At 48.2% G+C, this 21,092-nt stretch overlaps 1 protein-coding gene across 6 annotated transcripts in view; it reads left to right on the top strand.

The window, feature by feature from the left end:
- Positions 1-21,092, top strand: part of Epn2 (epsin 2) — a 66,942-nt gene that overhangs the window by 28,695 nt on the left and 17,155 nt on the right. For 3 of the 6 annotated variants that reach the window (XM_051168283.1, XM_051168282.1, XM_051168284.1), the window contains exons 2-7: positions 3,596-4,351; positions 6,429-6,599; positions 16,132-16,244; positions 16,894-16,929; positions 17,792-17,902; positions 19,099-19,273. In XM_051168283.1, the coding sequence (XP_051024240.1) occupies positions 3,757-4,351; positions 6,429-6,599; positions 16,132-16,244; positions 16,894-16,929; positions 17,792-17,902; positions 19,099-19,273 (1,201 nt within the window). In that variant the 5' untranslated portion in view covers positions 3,596-3,756. The remainder of the gene's footprint in view (positions 1-3,595; positions 4,352-6,428; positions 6,600-16,131; positions 16,245-16,893; positions 16,930-17,791; positions 17,903-19,098; positions 19,274-21,092) is intronic. The other 3 variants (XM_051168286.1, XM_051168287.1, XM_051168288.1) reach the window with 3 other exon arrangements.

Genomic DNA, 21,092 nt, shown 5'->3' with positions numbered 1-21,092 from the left:
TCTAGTGCTGCTGAAGTGGGGCACATAGCCAGCTGCAAGCTCAGGGGATGCCAGCCACTAGTGCTAGCAGTCTGTGTAAGTAACTGCCTTGGCACCTATACAGGAATCCATCCCCTCCCTCACAGCACTGGGCAGAGGCTAAGCTGACCCCAAGAAGTGCTAGTTTCAGGCCAACAGGGAGCCAAGCACTCAGTTTCCTCCATTGTGATCTACTCTGGGCAGACACCCACCTTCAGCTCCCTTTGGAGAAAGTGTGAAGTCACTGCAGGGCCAGAAGCCTAGAGGCTTGTGGCATGTGGCTGAGAGTTCCACTTCTTACCCACATTGCTTCCATGCTCTGGCTCCTCAGAAGATGCTGACACCTAAGCACTAGCACTACCCAGTCACCAGCCAGGTCTAAATTAAGCTCAAAATCATGGGAACTTGAGGTTTTCCCAGGCAGCTCTTCAGTGTCTTCTTGAGTTGGGCAGTTCTGAAAGTATGAATAGTGGTCATTTACAGCCTGACCCATAGGTGGAGAGGCCAGTCCAGGTGTGTGTGGTATGGGCATTTGTCCTTCCCAACTGTTGCCAGTGTCAGTTACAACATGCTGCAAATGGAAAGACTGTGGTCACATTCTTGGAGGAAGAGGCAGTCCTGTCCTGTCCCTCTGTCCAAGACCCCCAGCCCCACCCCTCCCCTTACAGAGTTTCTCCATGTAGCCTCTGCTTTCCTGGAACTCTTTTGTAGACAAGGCTGGCTGGAGGAATGAGGTTTTGAGACCTGCTCTTTGTACTTGCAAAAGGTAGAAGCCCACCCTTGGCCCAACAAGGAGCCTATAGGCTGAAAGAACAATCCATTGCCTAGCTGAAGGGTTGGCAGAGAGAATCTGATCTACTTCCACTGTTTCAGAGTCAAGAACTGTAGTCCTTCGCCATCTTGTAGCTCTTGGGCCAGCGTAGTTTTTAGCCTTGGTCTCTTGTTTCCCTGCAGTCCATCATGCCGCCTGGCATGCCTTTCCACATGATTTGAAGAACATTGCCCATGACTTGGTTATTTGCAAAACTACTCTATTGAATCTAGCGATGTGGAGAGGCATAAGATAAAGGAACCTGGGTTTCTTGTTGGCTTGATTATGGGGCCCTTTTGTACAGCAGCCAGGGGAGGCACCGCTATCGTGGTCTCGTCTTCTGGATCAGCAGCAACAGCTCCAGCCAGGTCTTTGGACTCAGTGCATGATTGTGCCTTACTTCCTTAGATAGCCACATCCACTGAGTGTCCTTCCTGAGGCAGTCAGAAACAGTAGGAGCCTTTTGCTTTTGTTTTTTTTATTTTGGTTTTGTTTTTGGTTTTTCAAGACAGGGTCTCTCTGTGTAGCCCTGGCTGTCTTGGACTTGTTTTGTTGACCAGACTGGCCTCGAACTCACAGTGATCCACCTGCCTCTGCCTCCTGTGTGCTAGAATTAAAGGCGTGTGCCACTATATCCGCCGTTAGTAGGGGCCTTTTAATGAAAAATAATGCCTCATGCATGTTTTTGTTTTGGATTTCTGCTTTTAACATGTACATGGAAGTCACAGGAGGCTGCATGGCATCTGTCAGGTCTTCTGATTTGTTGCAGCATTTGTTAGATCCTCAGGGATGCTGTCTGGTTCTTTTTGTGGAGGACTTCCTGCTTGAAGGATGAGCTAAGCTACAGAGAGCTCAGCTCAGTCAGCTCTCAGTCTCCATGCTAATATAGGTGGACTTCAGGTTCTATGAAGAAAAATGTAAAACTTTCAGACAGGTGGTGGTAGCGCATGCCTTTAATCCCAGCACTCGAGAGGCAGAGGCAGGTGGATCGCTGTGAGTTTGAGGCCAGCCTGGTCTACAGCCAAGGTTACACAGAGAAACCCTGTCTTGAAAACCAACCAAGCAAACAACAAAAAGTAAAACTTTACTTCATCTGTCCCCCCCCCCCCCCCCCCGCAACAAGCTCCATCATATTTGTCTTTTCTCTGTAACTTTTAAAGTTTTGAATGTGAAGGCTTTCTGAAGCCCATTTTCTTAGCATTTGACTTTTTTAGCCAGCCAGAAATTATTGGAATGAAAGTGGCTAGGTTCTGTTAGAGAAGAGGAAAATTCTTTGTGGCTCAATTCCACTGTTTTTTATGTTGTAAGAGGAATAAAGAACTTTTCCCTTTTCATTTTTCCCCTCTGTGTAAGCAGCAGTTTATGAGGCTTTAAGTTAAAACCAGCCTGGCTGAGGCAGAGCCACAATAGCCCTTTCTCTTCAGACTAAAATGATCACTGTTGAGAAGAATGTGTCACTGTCCATATTGTTCTGACTGGGTTGTTGTCCTCTGGAGGGCCTGCTTGGCTCCGTCACATGAACTATTTTGTCTCAGTGCCCTCCTTATAGGGACACCATGGGGCTTGTCTCTGAAGAAGACGTCGGTCTTTCCTCTTATGGACTTCCTATACAGGAGATAGCCAGTTAGTTATGGATTACTGAGTTACACACGTTTTCCAGGTTCTTACCCCTCATGTGGCCGTAGGCACTATGGCTTCCTTTCAGAGTGCCACTTTCTGTCCCCCAGCTTCTCTTTTTGGGTTTTGAATAGGTTTCTAGGAACTTGTGGTAAGTAGGGTATAGAGACCACATTGCCATGATACTGGTGGGATGTGGGCATATCCACTTCACAGGCTGCCAGCTGCTTTTAGAAAGATGAAGCATGTGTAAAGTCACCGGAAGCTGCCAGACTTCCGTTCTGAGTTTCTGTCTGAGGCAAAGATGCCTAGTCAGTCTAGTGATTTATCGATTGGGCTTGGATTGCCAGGGCCACTGTGGAATGAATGAGCTGTGTCTGTTAGGTTTGGGAGGGACTGTTGACAGACAGGTGTTGCTGTATCCCTCAGAGTAGGTATTGATTATTGATAGTAGTCACAGAGCTGCTTTATTGTTGAGGGTCTCTGCACTTACTGTTTTTATTTATTTAATATGTTCATGGTTTCTTTTTTGTTTGTTTCTTTTTTGGTTTTTCAAGACAACCTTGGCCGTCCTAGACTCACTTTGTAGACCTGGCTGGCTTCAAACTCACAGAGATCCGTCTGCCTCTGCTTCTGGGATTAAGGGTGTGCGCCATCATGCCTGCTGTTTGCATGTATTTTTGTGCAACATGTATGGTGTTAGGGAGGCCAGAAGGGGTTACTGAGCCTTTGGGTTTGGGATCAAGTTGTGGGTGCTGGAATCTGAACGTTGGTCCTCTGGTACAGCCAGCTTTCTTGACTGCTGAGCCATTTCTCTAGCTCCTGTGTTTGACAGATTCCTTGTTGGGCTGCTCAGAGCCGTGCAATTTTAGGTTGGAAGGCATCCCCCTGCCCAGCTGCACAAGTCTTTATATATATAGTGCTCTGCCTGCATGTACCCCTGCCGGCCAGAAGAGGGCACCAGATGTCATTATAGATGGTTGTGAGTCACCATGTGGTTTCTGGGAATTGAACTCAGGACCTTTGGAAGAGCAGCCAGTGCTCTTAAGCTCTGAGCCATCTCTCCAGCCCTGCACAAGTACACCCCCCCCCCCCCAAATCCTCATCAGTGCTTTGTATCAAAGCAATGTGCTTTCTTTTTCTCTCTAGGGCATGGCTTCCAGCTTCTGGGACCTGAGGCTTTGGAGGAGGAAATGACTGTTGAGGGCCTTTTTGTTCCACCTGCTTTATCGAAACTTCCTAGAGTGCAGGTTTAGGGCACTGGAAAGTTTCTCTTGAAGGGCTTCACATTTGTAACAAAGAAGATAAAAATGACAACTTCATCTATCAGACGGCAGATGAAAAACATTGTGAACAATTACTCAGAGGCTGAAATCAAAGTCCGGGAAGCCACCTCCAATGACCCGTGGGGCCCGTCTAGCTCCCTGATGACGGAGATTGCTGATCTGACCTACAATGTGGTGGCCTTCTCGGAGATCATGAGCATGGTTTGGAAGCGGCTGAATGACCACGGCAAGCACTGGCGGCACGTGTATAAGGCGCTGACCCTGCTGGACTACCTTATCAAGACAGGCTCTGAGCGGGTGGCCCAGCAATGCCGGGAGAACATCTTTGCCATACAGACTCTGAAGGACTTCCAGTACATTGACCGCGATGGCAAAGACCAGGGCATCAACGTGAGAGAGAAGTCAAAGCAGCTGGTTGCGCTCCTTAAGGATGAGGAACGGCTGAAGGCTGAGAGGGTCCAGGCTCTCAAAACCAAAGAGCGCATGGCTCAGGTGGCCACTGGCGTGGGCAGCAACCAGATTACCTTTGGCCGTGGCTCCAGCCAGCCCAACCTTTCTACTAGCTACTCGGAGCAGGAGTATGGCAAGGCTGGGGGCTCACCGGCCTCCTACCATGGCTGTGAGTAACCAGAGTACCTCACCTTTACTCAAGCCCCAATTGGCAGGTGATGGAGCTGAGGAAGGCTTGGTTCTATCCTCAGTTCTCAGCTTCTGGCAACCCAGGTGACAGCGTCCTTGATGTGGACCGTGTTGGTCATAAATGGTTTTTGGGTCCCCTGGCTGTGCTAGGGCTCTTCTGGAGGTTTAGGCAAGGCTGTGCCTGTGCTGCTTATGCTCTCTGGAGAAAGTCGGTTCCAAGGCCAGTCTCACCAGGAGTGTCTGTCCCTAAGGGGATTGTCCTGCTGCCCAAACCTACAGGGACTCAAATACCTGGTAGCCAGGAGGAAACCAAGCGTACGTTTGATCACCTATTTCTGAATCTTGCATTCAGTGTCTTTCTACTGACTGCGTTGCAGAATGGCTCGTTGCTGCTTCCGGTTGTAGTTCATTAACCAGAGCGTCAAGGCTGGATGTCTCTGTTTCACCTAGAAAGGAACACTATCCGTTAGCATCAGCAGAACTTCCTCACATGTGCAAGAGTCTCTAGTTTGGTTGCATGACTGTGTCTGCGCTGTGCAGGGCTGATCTATGTTTTGATTGTGTGTTACATGATGTTGGTCTTTGTTTTACATTAAGAAGAGGTTTCAGGGAGAGGAAGCGCTGTTTGGGCCTTGTAGAAGCTGGTTTTTTGATTCAGCTGGCTTTCCGGGCACTGCCAGAGGTGATCCAAGGTACTGTATATTCTCTACTTCTTAGGGATGGCCAGCTACTAAGGACTTGTAACTCAGAGAACAAGGTAGCTCTGGTGGCCCTTGGATGCATAAGCTTTAGCTCTGGAAGCAGAAACAAGTTTCCAAACCCACACCTTTTAGAATTAGGACATTATGTCAGCAAAACAGAAGCCTTTTTGTTTTCTTAAGAGTGGCTCTCCTGTGTAGCCAGGCTGGCTGTAGACTTGCTATCTTCCCTATGCAACCTCTGGAGTGCTGGGTGACAGGCATGTGCTATCTGCATGACTAGCATAGCAGAACACTTTCCATTCGGTGTTTTGTTTTGTTTTGTTTTGTTACACTTTCCATTCTTACTGGTTTTGTTATTTACCAGCTTTTCCCACTTTCATGTAGTAGGTTTCAGTCTGGCTTTCTTTGTACCACCATTAGAATTTTGAGAAATGTATTTGAGAGATTTGTATATCAAAGTCAGGCTTCCTGCCTCTAGGAATTCTAAGTTGTTATTAGGGTTGGAGCAGGTTAGTGTTTTCTTGTCCTATTTCTGGTTATTGCAGTTTTCTTTTTTGAGTTTGAATTGCTGGTGTTAAGGTAATGATGATGACTTTGGTGAGATCACTTGTACTCGAGGGCAACCTTAAGTCTCTTGAAATCTCCCTGCATTAAGGATTAAGATGCATCCCACAACAAACACACACACAGACACACACACACTCCCCCCACTTCTCTCTCATATATGAAAGATTGGCCTATAAGAGGAGAATTGTTTTATTTTCCTCAAGATCCATCCTGTGTAGCTGGGCATGGTGGTGCACACCTTTAATCCCAGCACTCGGGAGGCAGAGGCAGGTGGATCTCTGCAAGTTCGAGCCTAGCCTGGTTTACAGAGTGAGTCCAGGACAGCCAAAGCAACACAGACAAACACTGTCTCGAAAAACAAACAAGCAAGCAAGCAAGCAAAAAAGCCAAAAAACAAAACGTTCCTGTGGAGGATGCAGAGGTACCACAGCTGATGAACAGGGCAGAACATCAAGGTATGGGGGTGAGATGGGAGTGGGAGCTTGTTTGCTTTATTAGATCCCTCGTACACCATGCCTAAGATCTTTAGTCATGCACCTTGTTTGACTTCTAAGGATCTGATACTCCAGCTCTGAATGTTCTTGCCTCTTAGACATTGATCTTGAGCTGCCACCCAGGGTCAGAAGGTGGCAAGAGGGCTGGCTCTTCATGTTTTCAAGCACAGGGGTCTGACTTCAGGGATGAGGCAGGACCCTGGGTGGCCTTGGCCTATGTCCCCTACACACTGCTGCGCATCCTCTAATGGTGTGTCTCTTTTTGTGTATGTGTGTGTGTGTCCCTGCCCAACAGCACCAGAGGCCTCGCTGTGTCCCCAGCACCGCACAGGTGCCGCACTGGGTCAGAGTGAGGAGCTGCAGCCACTGAGCCAGCGCCACCCCTGCCTGCCGCACCTGGGCCTAGCCTCCCGCCCAAATGGTGACTGGGCCCAGCCCTGCCTCACTTGTGACCGCGCAGCCCGAGGTGGGACAGCGGTTTGCTTTTCTTTATAGAAATGCCATGCAGCTTGCTGAGGGTGGGGCTTGTCATGCCAGTACAGCCAACTCTCTCCCTATCTCCTGCTGGAACCTCCTGTCTAGCTTCCAGTGTTTGGACTCCTTTCTGCCTCTCTCTGCGAGCTTATAGCCCTGTGCTCTCCTGCCCACAGTCAATACACCACCTGCTTAGAGGGTTGAATCCCTTGTTCTACAGACTAGAGGGTACTCTGCTGCCTGCCAGGCCACCAGTGATAGTGGACCAAGTGATTGGCTTTTGAGATGGAAATGTGTGCTTTCAGTTTCTGAAAGCTGAGCCAGTAGTAGTAGACCTTTCAGTGATGGGCACTGGAAGCCATCATTCCCAGTATAGGAGTAGAAAACTGTGGAGCTTCCAGTGGGATTATTTTGCTTCCCAGTGGACTGTTATCATCGCTGAAATCCTCATTGCTACATAAAACAGAGAGTTAGCTGTACTGTCAATTCTAGGTCACTGTTTTGGAAGAGGCTGAATTCAATGGGTAACTAAAAAAATGGGGCTTCTCTTTTGCCTAATTAATAATGCATCCTGGTCAGAGCTACACTGTTACAGGTTAAACTGGAAACAGATTATCACTGTTACTCACAAGAAAATGTACCCTTTGGTCATAAATGGGTTCTCCATTTGAGAAGAAAGCCCTCTTTTACTTTTGCCTACAGGGTACCAATAGCAAGCCTTTGTGTAATTTCCCTGATAAGGTGGCCAGCCTCTGTTCAGCCCTGGAGAGAGTCCTGCTCATTCATGCCTCATTAATACTACAGCTTGTTTGACTTGGGTATTTGTGTGATCACTCTATTCAGTTACAGGATATTTTCCTTTGTTCTGTCCTCTAAGAGTTTGTATGGGATTTTGGCTTCTTCTACTGTCTGAAAAGGTAAGGAAGACCAGCTTTGCACAGTAACTGATGTCAAGGGCAGAACTGGTTTGGAAGGGTTTCCCAGTGACATGGAGGTTGCATACCCGTTTCTTTGCCATCAATACTTAGGATCTGTTCTCACAGCATTCCATGGAGCTTTCTCTCCTTCTCCTCTGCCCCAGTCTGTGACTCAGGTGAGTTGTTTGAGAAGGGTATGTCGAGGCCCCCAGGAGCAGGGGAAGACCTAGCATAACAGCAGCCACAGGGGGAGGACATCTTGGGACTTTCACTATCATCCTGATTGATGGTGACATGATAGTGTTTGAGGCTAGCTTTCTTTCACAAGTTAATTTTTCTCCCCCTTTCTCCTCACTGCCTAATCTGTAGAAGTAACCTTGGAAAATCACTCAAATTCTGTTCTTTATCTCATTCATGACTTGTATCCGGGGGTACCTTCTGTTTGATACCTTTGCCCTCAACCTCTCCGCATCCACCCATTCTTCATTCTTCTCTGTGTAACAGCCCTGGTGGTCCTGGAACTCTGTGTAGACCAGGCTGGCCTGGAACTCACAGAGATCCACCAGCCTCTGCCTCCCAAGTGCTGCGACTATAGGCGTGGGCCACGCCACCGGCCGCCTCCCCCCCCCCCATTCTTCATTCTTAGAAGCTCTGGTCCCTTAGGTATTGATTCCTTGCAGAGTTATCCCTGAGCTTTTGACATCCTTGAGAGGGCCTGGTGGAGTCTACATGGGGAAAACGAGTTGGAAGGATTGTAGGACAGGGCTTTCCCAGGGCCTGATAAGAATTTCTAAATACTGTCACTGTGCCGGCCTTGTCATAGGTCACAAACTTACTTGGCTCAGTGGACTGGCATCTGCATGAAAAAAAAGGTTTTATCAGGGTATATGGATCCTTAAACCTCACTTGAGAAGGGTTGGGTAAGGAGAGCTGGAGCATGAGGTCTCACTGGCTGGAGGTGATGGGACTGGTAGCTTGATAGGTGGGAAGCAACCAGTCCTTGGGTTTGTTCTAGAGACGATCCAAGAAGGCTTCCTGGAGGCCTGGCTCACACTGAGGTGGAGAGGAGATGAGTAAGGGCAGCTCTAAGGCCCAGGACTCAGTGTGTAGTAGGCAGGGAGGAGAAGGTTTATGGGTACAGCAGTTTAGGGACTGCAAGTGTAAGTTGAGTTCTGAGTGGAGAGGCAGTTAGTTGTTCAGCTCCAGAGCTTCCGCTGTACACCTCTAGCCTCCCCTGATACTCACATTCTCAAAGGCTATTCTTCACAAAGGCTGCTCCCTGCCTGTCTCTGCTGGCCACCTATCCCGGTATGCAGTTGGCGCTTGTGATTGCTGTGTTCACCGGGCATGGTGGCTCACATTTAATCCCAGCACTTGGGAGGCAGAGGTAGGTGGATCGCTGTGAGTTCGAGGCTAGCCTGGTCTACAAAGCGAGTCCAGGACAGCCAAGGCTACACAGAGAGACCTTGTCTTGAAGACAAAAACAAAACAAACAAACAAACAAGGGAAATTGCTGTGTCAACAGAAGCCGTGCAGCCCAGAAGAGCCTCTCATGCTCAGAAGGCTGGAGTCTGTTTCAGGTCACAGAGATGACAGCCAGCTTGGGTTGGAGTACAGATGTGAGCAGCCCACCTGTTGGCCTGCCTGAGGCACTGGTCACTGTATACTGTTGGGACTAGCAAAGCTGCAGCTGTGAAGAGATTGAGCAAGTTGCTAGGGAGGTTTGAGGATCTGCATCAAAGGTGGCAGAGGTGCATGGGAGATTGCGTCTTGATGCAAAGCCAAGGCCTGGGGAAAGAATATTGTTGTAGTCTGACTTGACAGCATTCCTCCCTCCTCCTGTCTCTCATGTCCACTTTGGTGCCCAGCCCACCCATGCCTTGGGTTACTTTGCTGATCTCCTGAATCTGCCTCTGGAGCTAGAGCTGCTGCTGTACCCTGATAAAAGTCAGGAAGCAGCTCCTTGATATCTAGTGCTTTGGGGCGAGTGTAACTGTTAGAGTTCCTGTTCTTCAAAAGGAAGGGAAGGAGGAGAGGAAAACAGAGAGAGCTTGCTGCTTTCGGTTTGCCCTGTGCCTCAGAGTGCTTTGTAGTCTAGGAACCCAAAGTGCTGATGGTTGGTTCTAGGTGGGTGCTGACCCTCACCTCGTCTTCTCAGAATGCCCTGGCAGTCTCTCCTGTCTAACTGTGGTGTGTTTCTGGGGACTTCCCAAGGAAGTGACAGGGTCCTTGAGCTTCAGCCGGCTGTGCAGAGACACCTACTGCTCTCCTGTACCCTGGCAGGCTTACCAGCCGATGACTGGAGATTATGACCATTTCATGCCTTTGCCAGGCTTGCTTCACAGAGGATTTGAGATGGCTTACAAAACACACGCAGTGCCACAGGATTAACTAGATACCAGAAGAAAGTGGGACAAAAGGAAACCAAGAGCGAGACATACACAGTTGCTAGAGATGGACCTAAATTTGGCTTTGAGCATCTCCATCACTGACACCAAATTGGGAAGTTTCTCTTTGCTTCTGAACAAGGGTTCAGGATCCAAAGGAGGTTCAAGAAGGTCAGGTGCTTACTGTGTCTGTGCAGGAAGGAGGGCCGAACTAGGGAGCCGCTGGCCCAGACTCTGCACCACACTGTGGGAACAACATCCTGTAGCTGCCTGTGGCTGTCACCATGCAGCTCTGCCAACCCTGCAGTTTTGCAGACTGTCTCTTCACTCTCTGGTGACCTAGCCCCTCTCCCCTCTCTCCTCTGTGTGTGTTTGTGTAGGAAAGGAGGTGAGTAAAGTCAATGTGGCTAAGGAGCCAGGGCAAATACAAAATACACTCAGTCAGATCGCTCATGAATGTAAGTAGTCCTTACTTGTCTTTTTGGTTTTAATTGAGATTATAAAGGGCATGAAGATTGAGGGTTCAAGGCCATCCTTGGCCACATAGTGAGTTAGAGGTCAGCCCGAACTACATGAAACCCTGTCTCAAATAAAACCCAAACTCACAAAGGTTGAGCTAGGAAACAGTGCAATTGATGTGTTAGTTTTTGACTTTTCTCTCCTTCCTGTGTCACCAGCTTTTTGTTTCAGTAATAAGTTGTAAATATTTTATCTACTTTTCAAAGTTCATCAAAAAATTTCCAAAGTACTTAAAAATCTTTGTTGTGCAGGGATTATTCATAAACAGACTAGGCCACTGTGTCATAACTTACATTCCAGTGCTCTCGTGGACTTCTTGTGGGCCTCAGCTAGAAGTCCATGGTGTTCTTCTATTTCAGTAGTCTTGGACTCTGGGCAGCCTTTTCTTCTGATGGGTGTTGTGATCCCTAGAACCTGGTCTATCCAGTAAAAAGCAGCGACAGGGGCACGTGGGGCTAAGCTCCTATTAGCCAGCCTGAACTGTTCACACTCGCTTCTAAAGTCTGTTTGGTGCCCCCCCCCCCTCATTTTTCTGTGTAACCTTGGCTTTCCTGGACTCACTTTGTAGACCAGGCTGGCCTCGAACTCACAGCGATCTGCCTACCTCTGCCTCCCGAGTGCTGGGATTGAAGGCGTGCCCACCACGCCTGGCTTTTAAAGTTCCTCCCTTATTCCCTTCTGCCAGGTCCCCTCTTCTTCCCAACTCAACCTACTGCTTTTGCGAGGAGTGGGGGTGGGGTGGGCTGGTGCATAACACCGTGAATGGATTTAGTTAGAGTTGCCTGTGGACTTTAAATAGTTTATGTTCTTTTTTTTTTTTTTTTTGAGGCGGTCTCTCTGTGTAGCCTTGGCTATCCTAGACTTGCTTTGTAGACCAGGCTGGCCTCGAACTCTGCCTCTGCCTCCTGAGTGCTGGGATTAAAAGCGTGCACCAACACACCCAGCTTAAATATTTTATGTATATATGTGTATACCTAAGTATATTGATGCAAACCACATTCATGCCTGGTTGTCAGCAGAGGTCAGAAGAGGCATCAGGTCCCCTAAAACTGGAGTTGCAGATGGTTGTAGTCATCATGTGGGTGTTGAGAATTAAACTTGGGTCCTGGAAGAGCAGCCTGTGTTTTAATTGCTGTGATACTTGTTTAGCTCCCAACCCCTACCCTTTTATAACACAGCCTCATGTATCTCAGGCTGGTCTCAAACTCAGGATATGGCCAAGGATGACTCTGATCCTCCTGCCTCTACTTCTCAAGTGCTGGGGTTACAGGCATGTACCACCCATGTCCAGTTTATGTGGTGCTAGGAATCAAACTGAGGGCTTCCTTCATGCCAGGTAGCACTCTACCAAGCTGAGCCCCTGTCCAGGAACTTTTAAATGGCCCCAAATGTCCCAGAGCCTGGGCCACACTAGCCACACCTCAAATCAAAAGACCTGTCACAGTGGTGTGTGAGGTGTGGCCAGGATGCAAAAATCAGCTCTGGGTTGGATTCCCTGTCAGGCTTCAGTCACCAGCATTATCACCTCACTTCTCCCTTTAGCTCATGGCCTGTGGTAAGGCCCTTTGTAGAGTTAGAGGCAGCAGATGATTACTCTCCTTCTTTACTGTTCAGGTCAGCTCCCTCCCATGGTCTCACCTCTCCGATAGTAACTTGTGGGTGTGATGTGCGCCCAGGTGAGTCAGTCCGCTCAGTTTCCATTATATAAGTGGCATGTGCCCTTTTCTGATAGTGAGGGAGAATGAAGTCGCAGTGTCTTGCAGTCCTGCTGTTGGCTTTGTTGGTGTGCGTTTCCTGAACTTTTTCCTGAACTTTTTAGTCTCCTCAAATCATCCTGTATATGCAGCTTTCTGACACCCTGCGTCTCATGCTGTCCTAACAGAAGTATTTCTCTGGGTCCCCACACAAGCCTGTAAACGTCGCTCATAGCTGCATACATCATAGTTGTGCCTGGTTATCCTCAGGATTGGATCCAGAACCACCATCGACTTGGAAGATTTGCTCCATTGCTAACACTCCTGCTGCTCTAAGATAGCCCTGCATTGTTTGTGATGCCTGTGGCTGTGAGAATCCCAGGGAAACATGGCTTTAATGTATTTATCAGGGAGCAACGACAAGGAAGAAAGTCTGCACAACTTTTCCTTCAAAATGTTTTCAATGTAAAGTTGGAGTTCGCTGATGTAAAATAAAAGCTGTGGACATAAGACTGACTTTGTTTGCCTACAGATTCCTATTTTAAGCTGAGGTGGTGGTTTATGCCTTTAATCCCAGCTCTCCCAAGGCAGAAGCCGGTGCAGGTAGATCTCTGTGAGTTCTAGGCCGAGGCCTGTCTAAAATAACCAAAATAAAACAGATTCTTATCTTAGTCACCAGCTAATTCATCAATTTTCAGTGATCAGGTCCCAGTTTGGGCTATACCCGAGGAGCTTCCAGGTAGTGAAAGTTCATCATGATCGGCAGCAAGGAGGCCTTTCAACAGGAGAACTGAAGGTCAGGGCCCATATCTCCTAAGGGCAGCCAGACCGACCCATCTGAACAACAGGCCTAAATTCATCCCAACATCGAGTACTATACAGATGATAGTGAGCTATGGACAAATTTCATGAGCGTATGCCTGTGTAAGAGCGTTTGCTCATCTGTTCAGTTGTTGTTTTGAAACAGGGTAGGCCATACTGACCTGTAACTCATACACATTCAACATTCAGGCTGTCCTTGAGCAGCTCTCCCTGCCTATCACCTGCACCCCTGCCGCCCAGGTGCTGAGATACAGGCGTGTGCCACTATGCAGAGCTCTGTCTGCCTGCTTGTGTTTTTATTTAGGCAGGTCTCCGGTAGCCCAGACGGTCCTCTAACTTAAGACGTAGCCATTGCAGACCTTGGATTTCTGATCCTCTTGCATCTCTACTTTTTTAGGGCTCAGATTACAGGTATGTGTCATCACACCTGGCTTTATCAAGGGTAGGCGGAACACAATCAAATTGGGAAGTCCTGGTCTGCCCAAGTTAGGAAGAATTCCGTGGTTTCCTGTGGGACCAACTTTTGTTGTTCAGGGACCAGAAAGGACCTTTGAGTGTCCTGCTCTGTCCTTCTCCACTTTGTTCTCTTAAGACAGGTGTCTCATTGCCTGTAGCCAGCAGTCCCTAGTGATCCTCCTGTGTCCTTTCCCTCCTCACCTCAGGGTTGGGTTTACCTGAGGGCACAGTGACACCTGTCTTTTTACATGGGTGAGGAGGATTTGAACTCGGGTCCTTGTGTTTGCTTAGCAAGCACTCTTATCCCATGAGCCCAAGTTCTTATCTTCGGGGACAGACTTTGGGGGTGAATATTTGCTTTTCCTTGGGTCTCTGTACATTGTAAGCCTTTAGATACTCAGAGTAGGCCAGAAGGATCCATTCAGGCCTGGCTCACAGGAACATCTGTGTTCCCTGTCATGTGCCTGGGCACAAAAGTCTCTTTGTGGAGTAAGATGCCATCACTGAGGCCAGAGTGTCTCCGCTGGAATCGTCTAAGTAAGCCAAAGCTCTCTGTGTATACTCAGCTGATTGTGAGGTTGGTGGCTGTGGGTTCTTCTACCTGTGGGACTGAGAGCTGTGCATCCGTTTATAAAACCACAGTGTGTAGGGGAATGTCCTTCAATACCATTTATCTTGAAGTTTTATATTGATGTGTAAGGCTTATCTGCAGTGCTTGCTTTGTATCACTCTTAACCGCCTTGGTGGCTGTAACAGTAGTATGTTCCATCTACATTTGAAGCCCATCTGGACTCACAGGTGTCCAGAAGCCCTTAAAACCTCGGAGGCCTCTTAGTGCAGCATGTTTGCTTAGAGCCTCAGTCATCTCTTCTTGAGCCTGTGTATCTCCTGTGACTTGATGGCCAATGAGTAGCCTTCTCTGGGGGATAGAACTCATTTTCTGAGTACTCCATACAAGTATGGCCTTAGTGTTTATTCCTTCCTGGTTCCCGTTAGGTTGTAAACAGGATGTCAGTGCTGTATCTGATCTCAGCAGGGGATTTGAGAGCCATTCATTCCCCACTCTTCATGGTAGGCTGTAGTTTTAGGGATTTGTACAAAGAAACCACTCACTGCGCAGGAATCCCCCAGGTTGGCCTCACAGAGCTATCTATGTCTCCATGCCTTTGTTCCCTCCAGTCTGGCTGATGACTTCTCTTCTTCTTGAGCCTGAGAAAGTAGAGACCTGAGTTCTGATTGGCATCAGTGAGATTGGGAACAAATCAACTGAAAGGTGTGCTTTTAAAAAAGTATATTAAGTCTAATCAGGAAAATGGGTTTGAGGTGGTTTTGTTACCATCCACCTGTATTTCTAAAGAAGTCCTGTTAAAAGTAGAATTGGGGTAATGGTTCAGGATGGCATTAGGCCTGGCTTTATTTATTTATTTTCCGAGACATGGTTTCTCTGTGCAGCCTTGGCTGTCCTGGACTAACTTTGTAGACCAGGCTGGCCTCAAACTCACAAAGATCCGCCTGCCTCTGCCTCCTAAGTGCTGGGATTAAAGGCGTGCAGCTTTTGTTTTGCCTGCTCAGGTCAGGAGATGTCAGACAATTGTTTCTTAAACTACCACCACCATCACTGCCACAAATAGGTCCAAGTTAAATCTTATTATCTGCTACAGCCTGGGCCTGGCTGGCTATCTAGAGACAACCTTTGTTAGAAGTTAGTCCTGACCTCTTACCTTCTGCTAAGGAGGCAGCTCCTAGGAACCAGGTTTAGACTAGAGATGGCAAAGTGTTGTGGTACCATTGCTCTAATGCATGAAAGGGGGAAGTTACTAATACAGATTAAACTTAATTAGCCCAAGCTATGAAATTGACTTATCCTTTTTTGTGTGTCTCTCCCCTGCCCCCATCCGTCCATAAAAGCATCCATTCACCGGATAAATGTTTATTGATTGGCCTGGGGTGAGGGCAGGCTACTCTTGGTTCCAGTGCAGGAGGCTAAGTTCTCCAGTTGGTGAGCAGGAGTAGGAGGATGTGTTGAGCTACACAGGAGTCCAGAGGAGACCTGAGCCAGGAGCCGTCAGACAGCGCGGCTCCCTCGGTGGGTGGGCTTCCATCTGCAGCTTAGTGAAGCTGAGTGTGCAGAGGCGAGCGCACTCTGCATGTGCTCTCATGCTCACGCTGCATTTCAGCTCCTGATATGAAAGTCCCTGGGTTAGTGTGAGTGGAGATTCCTGGTTCGCAGTTCGGTACCTCAGCTAGGACTTTGCATTTCACACCTTTAGTAAAAATAGTACTAACAGGAGCCTCTTGTCAGTGTTAACTAGCAAATCACACCTTGTGCAGTGTACAAGCACATAGAAGTGTGTGGGCTTCCTTTTTCTAAGCATGCTTCCCTGAGCCCCTGCACATTACTGAAGGCTCCTCAAGAACTCTTGTCTCAGGTCTTTGTTTGATGTCCATTTATCTGGAAAAGAGAACTGCTGTGAAGACTTGAGATTTTATCCTCCTGGGGCCTGCCCTTCAGCCAGGCTTTCATGTGTCTTCTTTAGGTGTGCAGCTATGTTTGATTATCACATAATTTTAGTCCTGAAATATGTGTAGCTTTCTTGTATCCTTCCATTGGGCCATGTGGGGTGGGTGTTAGATGAAAATGTAGCACTGTCTTGTGCTAAGAGTGAGAGGGACAGCCCTGTTTTTGCATGTGGTGATTTGTGCCGTCCCTCCACCCTTTTACTCCACAGCTACTTCCCCACGGGTGTCCTCCGAGCTGGAGCAGGCCCGGCCGCAGACGAGCGGAGAAGAGGAGCTGCAACTGCAGCTGGCACTGGCCATGAGCAGAGAGGTGGCGGAACAGGTGAGTGCTTGTGTGGTCGAGCCCATGGAGTCTTTAACCCTGGTGTTCCTGGGGGAGGGTTATGGCTCCCAGAAACAATGACACACACAGCCCTGTCTTTAAGACACTTACTTGATGAGTCTTGTCAGTACAGTGTATTCTCAGCCCAAGCCCAGGCAGAGAGAGCTATATCTAGGAAAGATTTTCAGGGAGGTCAGTTTCTAGAGAAGCAGCTAACCCTGAATGACGTTCCTGTGCAGACTTACCATCCAGGGACTCCTGAGGGAGCTATGTGCCTGCACCTTCCTTGAGGTGCTAGCATATAGGGAAGTGAGCAGGACAGGTCTGGGTTGAGGGTGGTGGGCAGGTGAGGTGGGCCTGGTCCCTGCTAAGGCAGTATACCCTGTGGCAGACGTTGGGAGAAGGCTAGAAGGGAAGCTCCAGGAGACAGTGTGCATGCGGGTGTGGTAGAAGCAGCATAGATTTTTTTTTTAAAATGTGTTATGTAAGATGGAACCCAGACCCCTCTGTAAGGAAGTGCTCTAATAGTGAGCCTGTGTGTGCTTTTGTTTCCCTCTATACCTTGTTTTTAATAAGCATGCATTACTTTAAAATGGAGGAGTGAAAGGGGTGATTCAAACACCTTTAGACAGTGTCCCTTTGCTTTCAGTCATCAGAAAGCGTGCAGACAGCCAGAGGCAGCAAGGTACACCCCTCGTATGGAGAGAAGAATGTTGGGTGTTAAATGTGAACACAGAGAGGTTTGGCCGGCATAGTTGGTATGTCTGTAACAGCAACAATGGGCAGCTTTGATCATGGCCTCTGCCCCCTGTAGAGAACCTGCAGCCATTAAATCTGCCCATGTGGAAGCTCCACGGGATCAAGGTGCCCAGGAGGTTTCTGGGATGGGTGGATAGTTTCAGCCCTTTTAGCTAAAACCCAAGAGTGTGTTTTAATCACATAGACATTAGGTGAGGTCTGTCTTTTTGCAAGTGACTTATCCTTAAATAAGATGAATTGTTTCTACTAGAATGTACAACTGTAAAGTTGTTCAGGGAGTGTCCACTGTGGGGATTGGAATGATGTGTGATTTTCAGCTTTTCTAATTCTTTCCTGGTTGTCAGATTTGTTCTCTATAAGGAGATAATTCTTAACTCTATATGGGTGAATGGTGTGTGTGTGTGTGTGACACACCATATGTGTGCCTGTTGTATCCCCTGAGACTGGAGTTACAGGTGGTTGTGAGCCGCTATGTGGGTGCTGTGTACTGATCCTGGGTTATTTGCTCTTAACTGCTAAGCCATCTCTCCAGCCCTGAGAAAATATTTTAGATTAAGGATTTTGTTTCCCCAATTTGTTGGTGCCTGAGTATTGCTGGTATGACCTCAAACAGCCTCTGAAGGGGGAACCTCTGTGATCCCTCTGGGAATGGAAAGTCATTGTTTCCAGCTGAACTATATTCTCCCTTGAAATGCCACATGATGCAGGGCCTTTCCTGTTGCTGGTCCGGCCCTGCTGTGTGGCTGTCAACATTACCCTCAGCCTTAAGCTCCATTGTCCCACTCCAGGAAGAACGCCTCAGGCGGGGTGATGACCTCAGATTGCAGATGGCTCTGGAAGAAAGCCGGAGAGACACAGTAAAAGTTCCAAAGAAGAAAGAAGCAGAAGCTTGCTGCAAGGTATATGTGTGAAGCTCTTCTAGGGTGGCCATAACAAGTACCTCTGTGACCTATAGTGAGGGCGGGATGCCAAACTTGACACTGAACTCATGCTGTGGTGAACACTAGCGAGAATACAATAAAAAACATAGCAACCTGGGCATGGTGGTGCACACCTTTAATCATAGCACTCAAGGAGGCAGAGGTTGGCTGATTGTTGTGAGTCCAGTCTGATATACAAAGTGAGTCCAGGAAAGCCAAGATAACACAGAGAAACCTGTCTTAAAACAACAACAAAAGCCGGGCGTCGTGGCGCACACCTTCAATCCCAGCACTCCGGAGGCAGAGTCAGGCAGATAGCTGTGAGTTCAAGGCCAGCCTGGTCTACAAAGCAAGTCCAGGACAGCCAAGGCTACACAGAGAAACCCTGTCTCAAAAAACCAACCAAACAAACAAAAACAAAACAAAAAACAACAAAGCCCAGATAAACCGCATAGCAACCAGGAGAATGCACTTAATGCTACCTGCAAAAGGAGGATAGTAGCAGCAAGCAGCAGTGTCTGCCTCACAGTGACACTTGGGGATATTTTTTGTTTGTTTGTTTTTTTGGGTCCAGGGAAGTCATTGGTTGTATTGGCCTTCATCCCCCCACCTCTATCCCCTAACAAGCGCGCACACACCACCCCCCCACCCCCCCACCCCTTACTTTGCTATGTTCTATTTCTGACAAACTTACCAGCCCAGGGATGCCTGCTATGATGCCACAGGGCCCTGACGACAGATGTGTGGTCATGGGAGCAGGAAGAGTAGGAAGCCAGAAAGAGAGACAGACAGACGGACAGACAGACAGAGCTTTCTCTACCTCTGCTAGGCTAGGTACTGGGTGCTGGTAGCCAGGAAACAAAGGCAGATAAAGAGGGATGCTGATGAGTGGTCACAGTCTGGGCCAATGGTAGCATTATCCTGAGAGAGTGTGGAAGCCCTGAGAACTCTGAAACCTTGTGACAAACTATAAGTGCCTTGGAATATTGGATCCCTGGCTGCTCTGGGAAGCAGGAGTGTTAGTGGGGCTTTGGAGTTGGAGCATCTCAACGTTGAAGCTATTCGGGACTTCACCCAGCAGGCCTGTGCTGTGATAAATAATATTTAGGCTTAGTGTGTGAATATGTATTAAGACTTTAACCAAGTGAAACCATTCCTTCTGTTTGTCTTAACAGCCAGGCTCCCACTCACAGCAGACTACCCTGTTGGATTTAATGGATGCCCTCCCCAGCTCAGGCCCTGCTACCCAGAAAAGTGAGCCCTGGGGTGCAGGGGCCTCTGCCAACCAGACCAACCCCTGGGGTGGGCCAGCGGCTCCTGTGAACATTTCTGACCCCTGGCCATCATTTGGTAAATAGTTTGCTATTGGTTTCCTAAGCTTGCCCGTTTGAGTGGGAGATGCTGTCTGTCTGTCTGTCTGTGTGTGTCTCTGTCTGTCTGTCTGTCTGTCTGTCTGTCTGTCTGTGTCTCTCTCTCTCTCTCTCTCTCTCTCTCTCTCTCTCTCTCTCTCTCGCTCTCTCTCGGTTGGCTTCCTTGTGAGAGGTCAGGCTGCTCTGATCCTCAGCACTGACTCTGAGCAGACCTTCTTGGGGGACAGGCGTGCAGTGCTCTTTCTGTGGTTTCTGCTTTGGGAGAGAAGGAAAGCGGACTTCTTACTGCCTCATCCATTCATCAGAAATGACTTGTCCTTGCTATATGTCACACTTCAGTTCTTAGAATTGTACCCAGCTCAAAAAAAAAAAAAAAAAAAAAAAGAGCCGGGCGTGGTGGCGCACGCCTTTAATCCCAGTACTCGGGAGGCAGAGGCAGGCGGATCGCTGTGAGTTCGAGGCCAGCCTGGTCTACAAAGTGAGTCCAGGACAGCCAAGGCTACACAGAGAAACCCTGTCTCGAAAAACCAAAAAAAAAAAAAAAAAAAAAAAAAAAAAAAAAAAATTGTACCCAGCTCAAGCTCAAATAGTCATAATACATACACAGAGAGAAACTTAAAGTAAGCTGGAAATGAGACATGCTTACCACCACGATGAAGAGAGGACAGAGTTGTTGCTATTCTTGTTATATTTAAAGTAAGTCTATTTAATTAGTTTTATTTCTGAGTTTTGCTTATTGGTAAGTGCCAGAGATTTTTAGTCAGATTTGAAACATGCACAGCGGAATTGATTTACTCTGGGTGATATTCCTGGCACATGAAGTTTGTTCGTTCATTCATATGTTGGTTTGTTTGTTCTTTCCTTCCTTCCTTTTCTTTCTTTTGTTTTGTTTTGAGTCAAAGTTTCTCTGTGTAACCAGGCTGGCCTTGAATTTACAGAGATCCTCCTGCTTCTGCTTCCTAAGTGCTGGGATTACAGGTATGTGCTACCACACCCAGCCACATGAAGTTTTTAATTGCTGGTAAGGAACTTGGCCTTATAGGCTCTGTGCTGCTGACCTGGTGCTCTGAGTCCTGTTGGACATGCTTGTGATATGTGTACCCATGTCCCTTCGTCCTCTTTCCCTGAACTGGGCCTTCTTCTGTTCTCAGCCCAGTTCTCTGGAGGTTTGTTAGAGTATACCAAGTACCACGCTCTGTCCTGCCATGGGCAGACCTGTCGCTGGTAGCGGTGCTGTGTGAGGTGCGTGGGCACTGAGAAGCGTGCTGTCCTGTGGAGCAGAGTGTGTCAGAAGGCATAGGAACCACAGGGAGAAGGAGTGCACACACAAGGACCTATGCGTTACCATGTGGGCAGCAGGCAGCAGGCAGGAGGGCAGGAGGAAAGGAGTGGCTGTCCAGCTGTTCAAGACTGCTTCCATTTTGCACATGTTGCGTTTGGTCTAGAAGCTGTGCCAGCCTTAGATGCTCTTTGGCATACTCTTACCACAGCGACTGTCTGGGGCCTGCCTGCTTCCTGGGGCAAGTAGTGGTGCCTGAGCTCTTTTTTTTTTTTTTTTTTTTTTTTTTTTTTTTTTCTCTCTCTGAGGTCTCTGTGTAGCCTTGGTTATCCTGGGCTCACTTTGTAGACCAGGCTGGCCTCGAACTCACAGCGCTCCACCTGCCTCTGCCTCCCAGTGCTGGGATTAGGTACCTGAGTTCTTATTCCTTGGAGACCAGGAAGCAAAATATAGGCTGTGTGATGCAGATGTGGAAGTACTGTGGTGCCTCAGGGACAGTCACCTTTCCAGTAGTGGTCTT

Source organism: Acomys russatus, chromosome 25 (assembly GCF_903995435.1).
Source record: "Acomys russatus chromosome 25, mAcoRus1.1, whole genome shotgun sequence".
Classification (NCBI taxonomy): domain Eukaryota; kingdom Metazoa; phylum Chordata; class Mammalia; order Rodentia; family Muridae; genus Acomys; species Acomys russatus.
The sequence above is the reverse complement of the archived record's forward strand: the minus strand, read 5'-3'. Positions and strand labels throughout refer to the sequence as shown.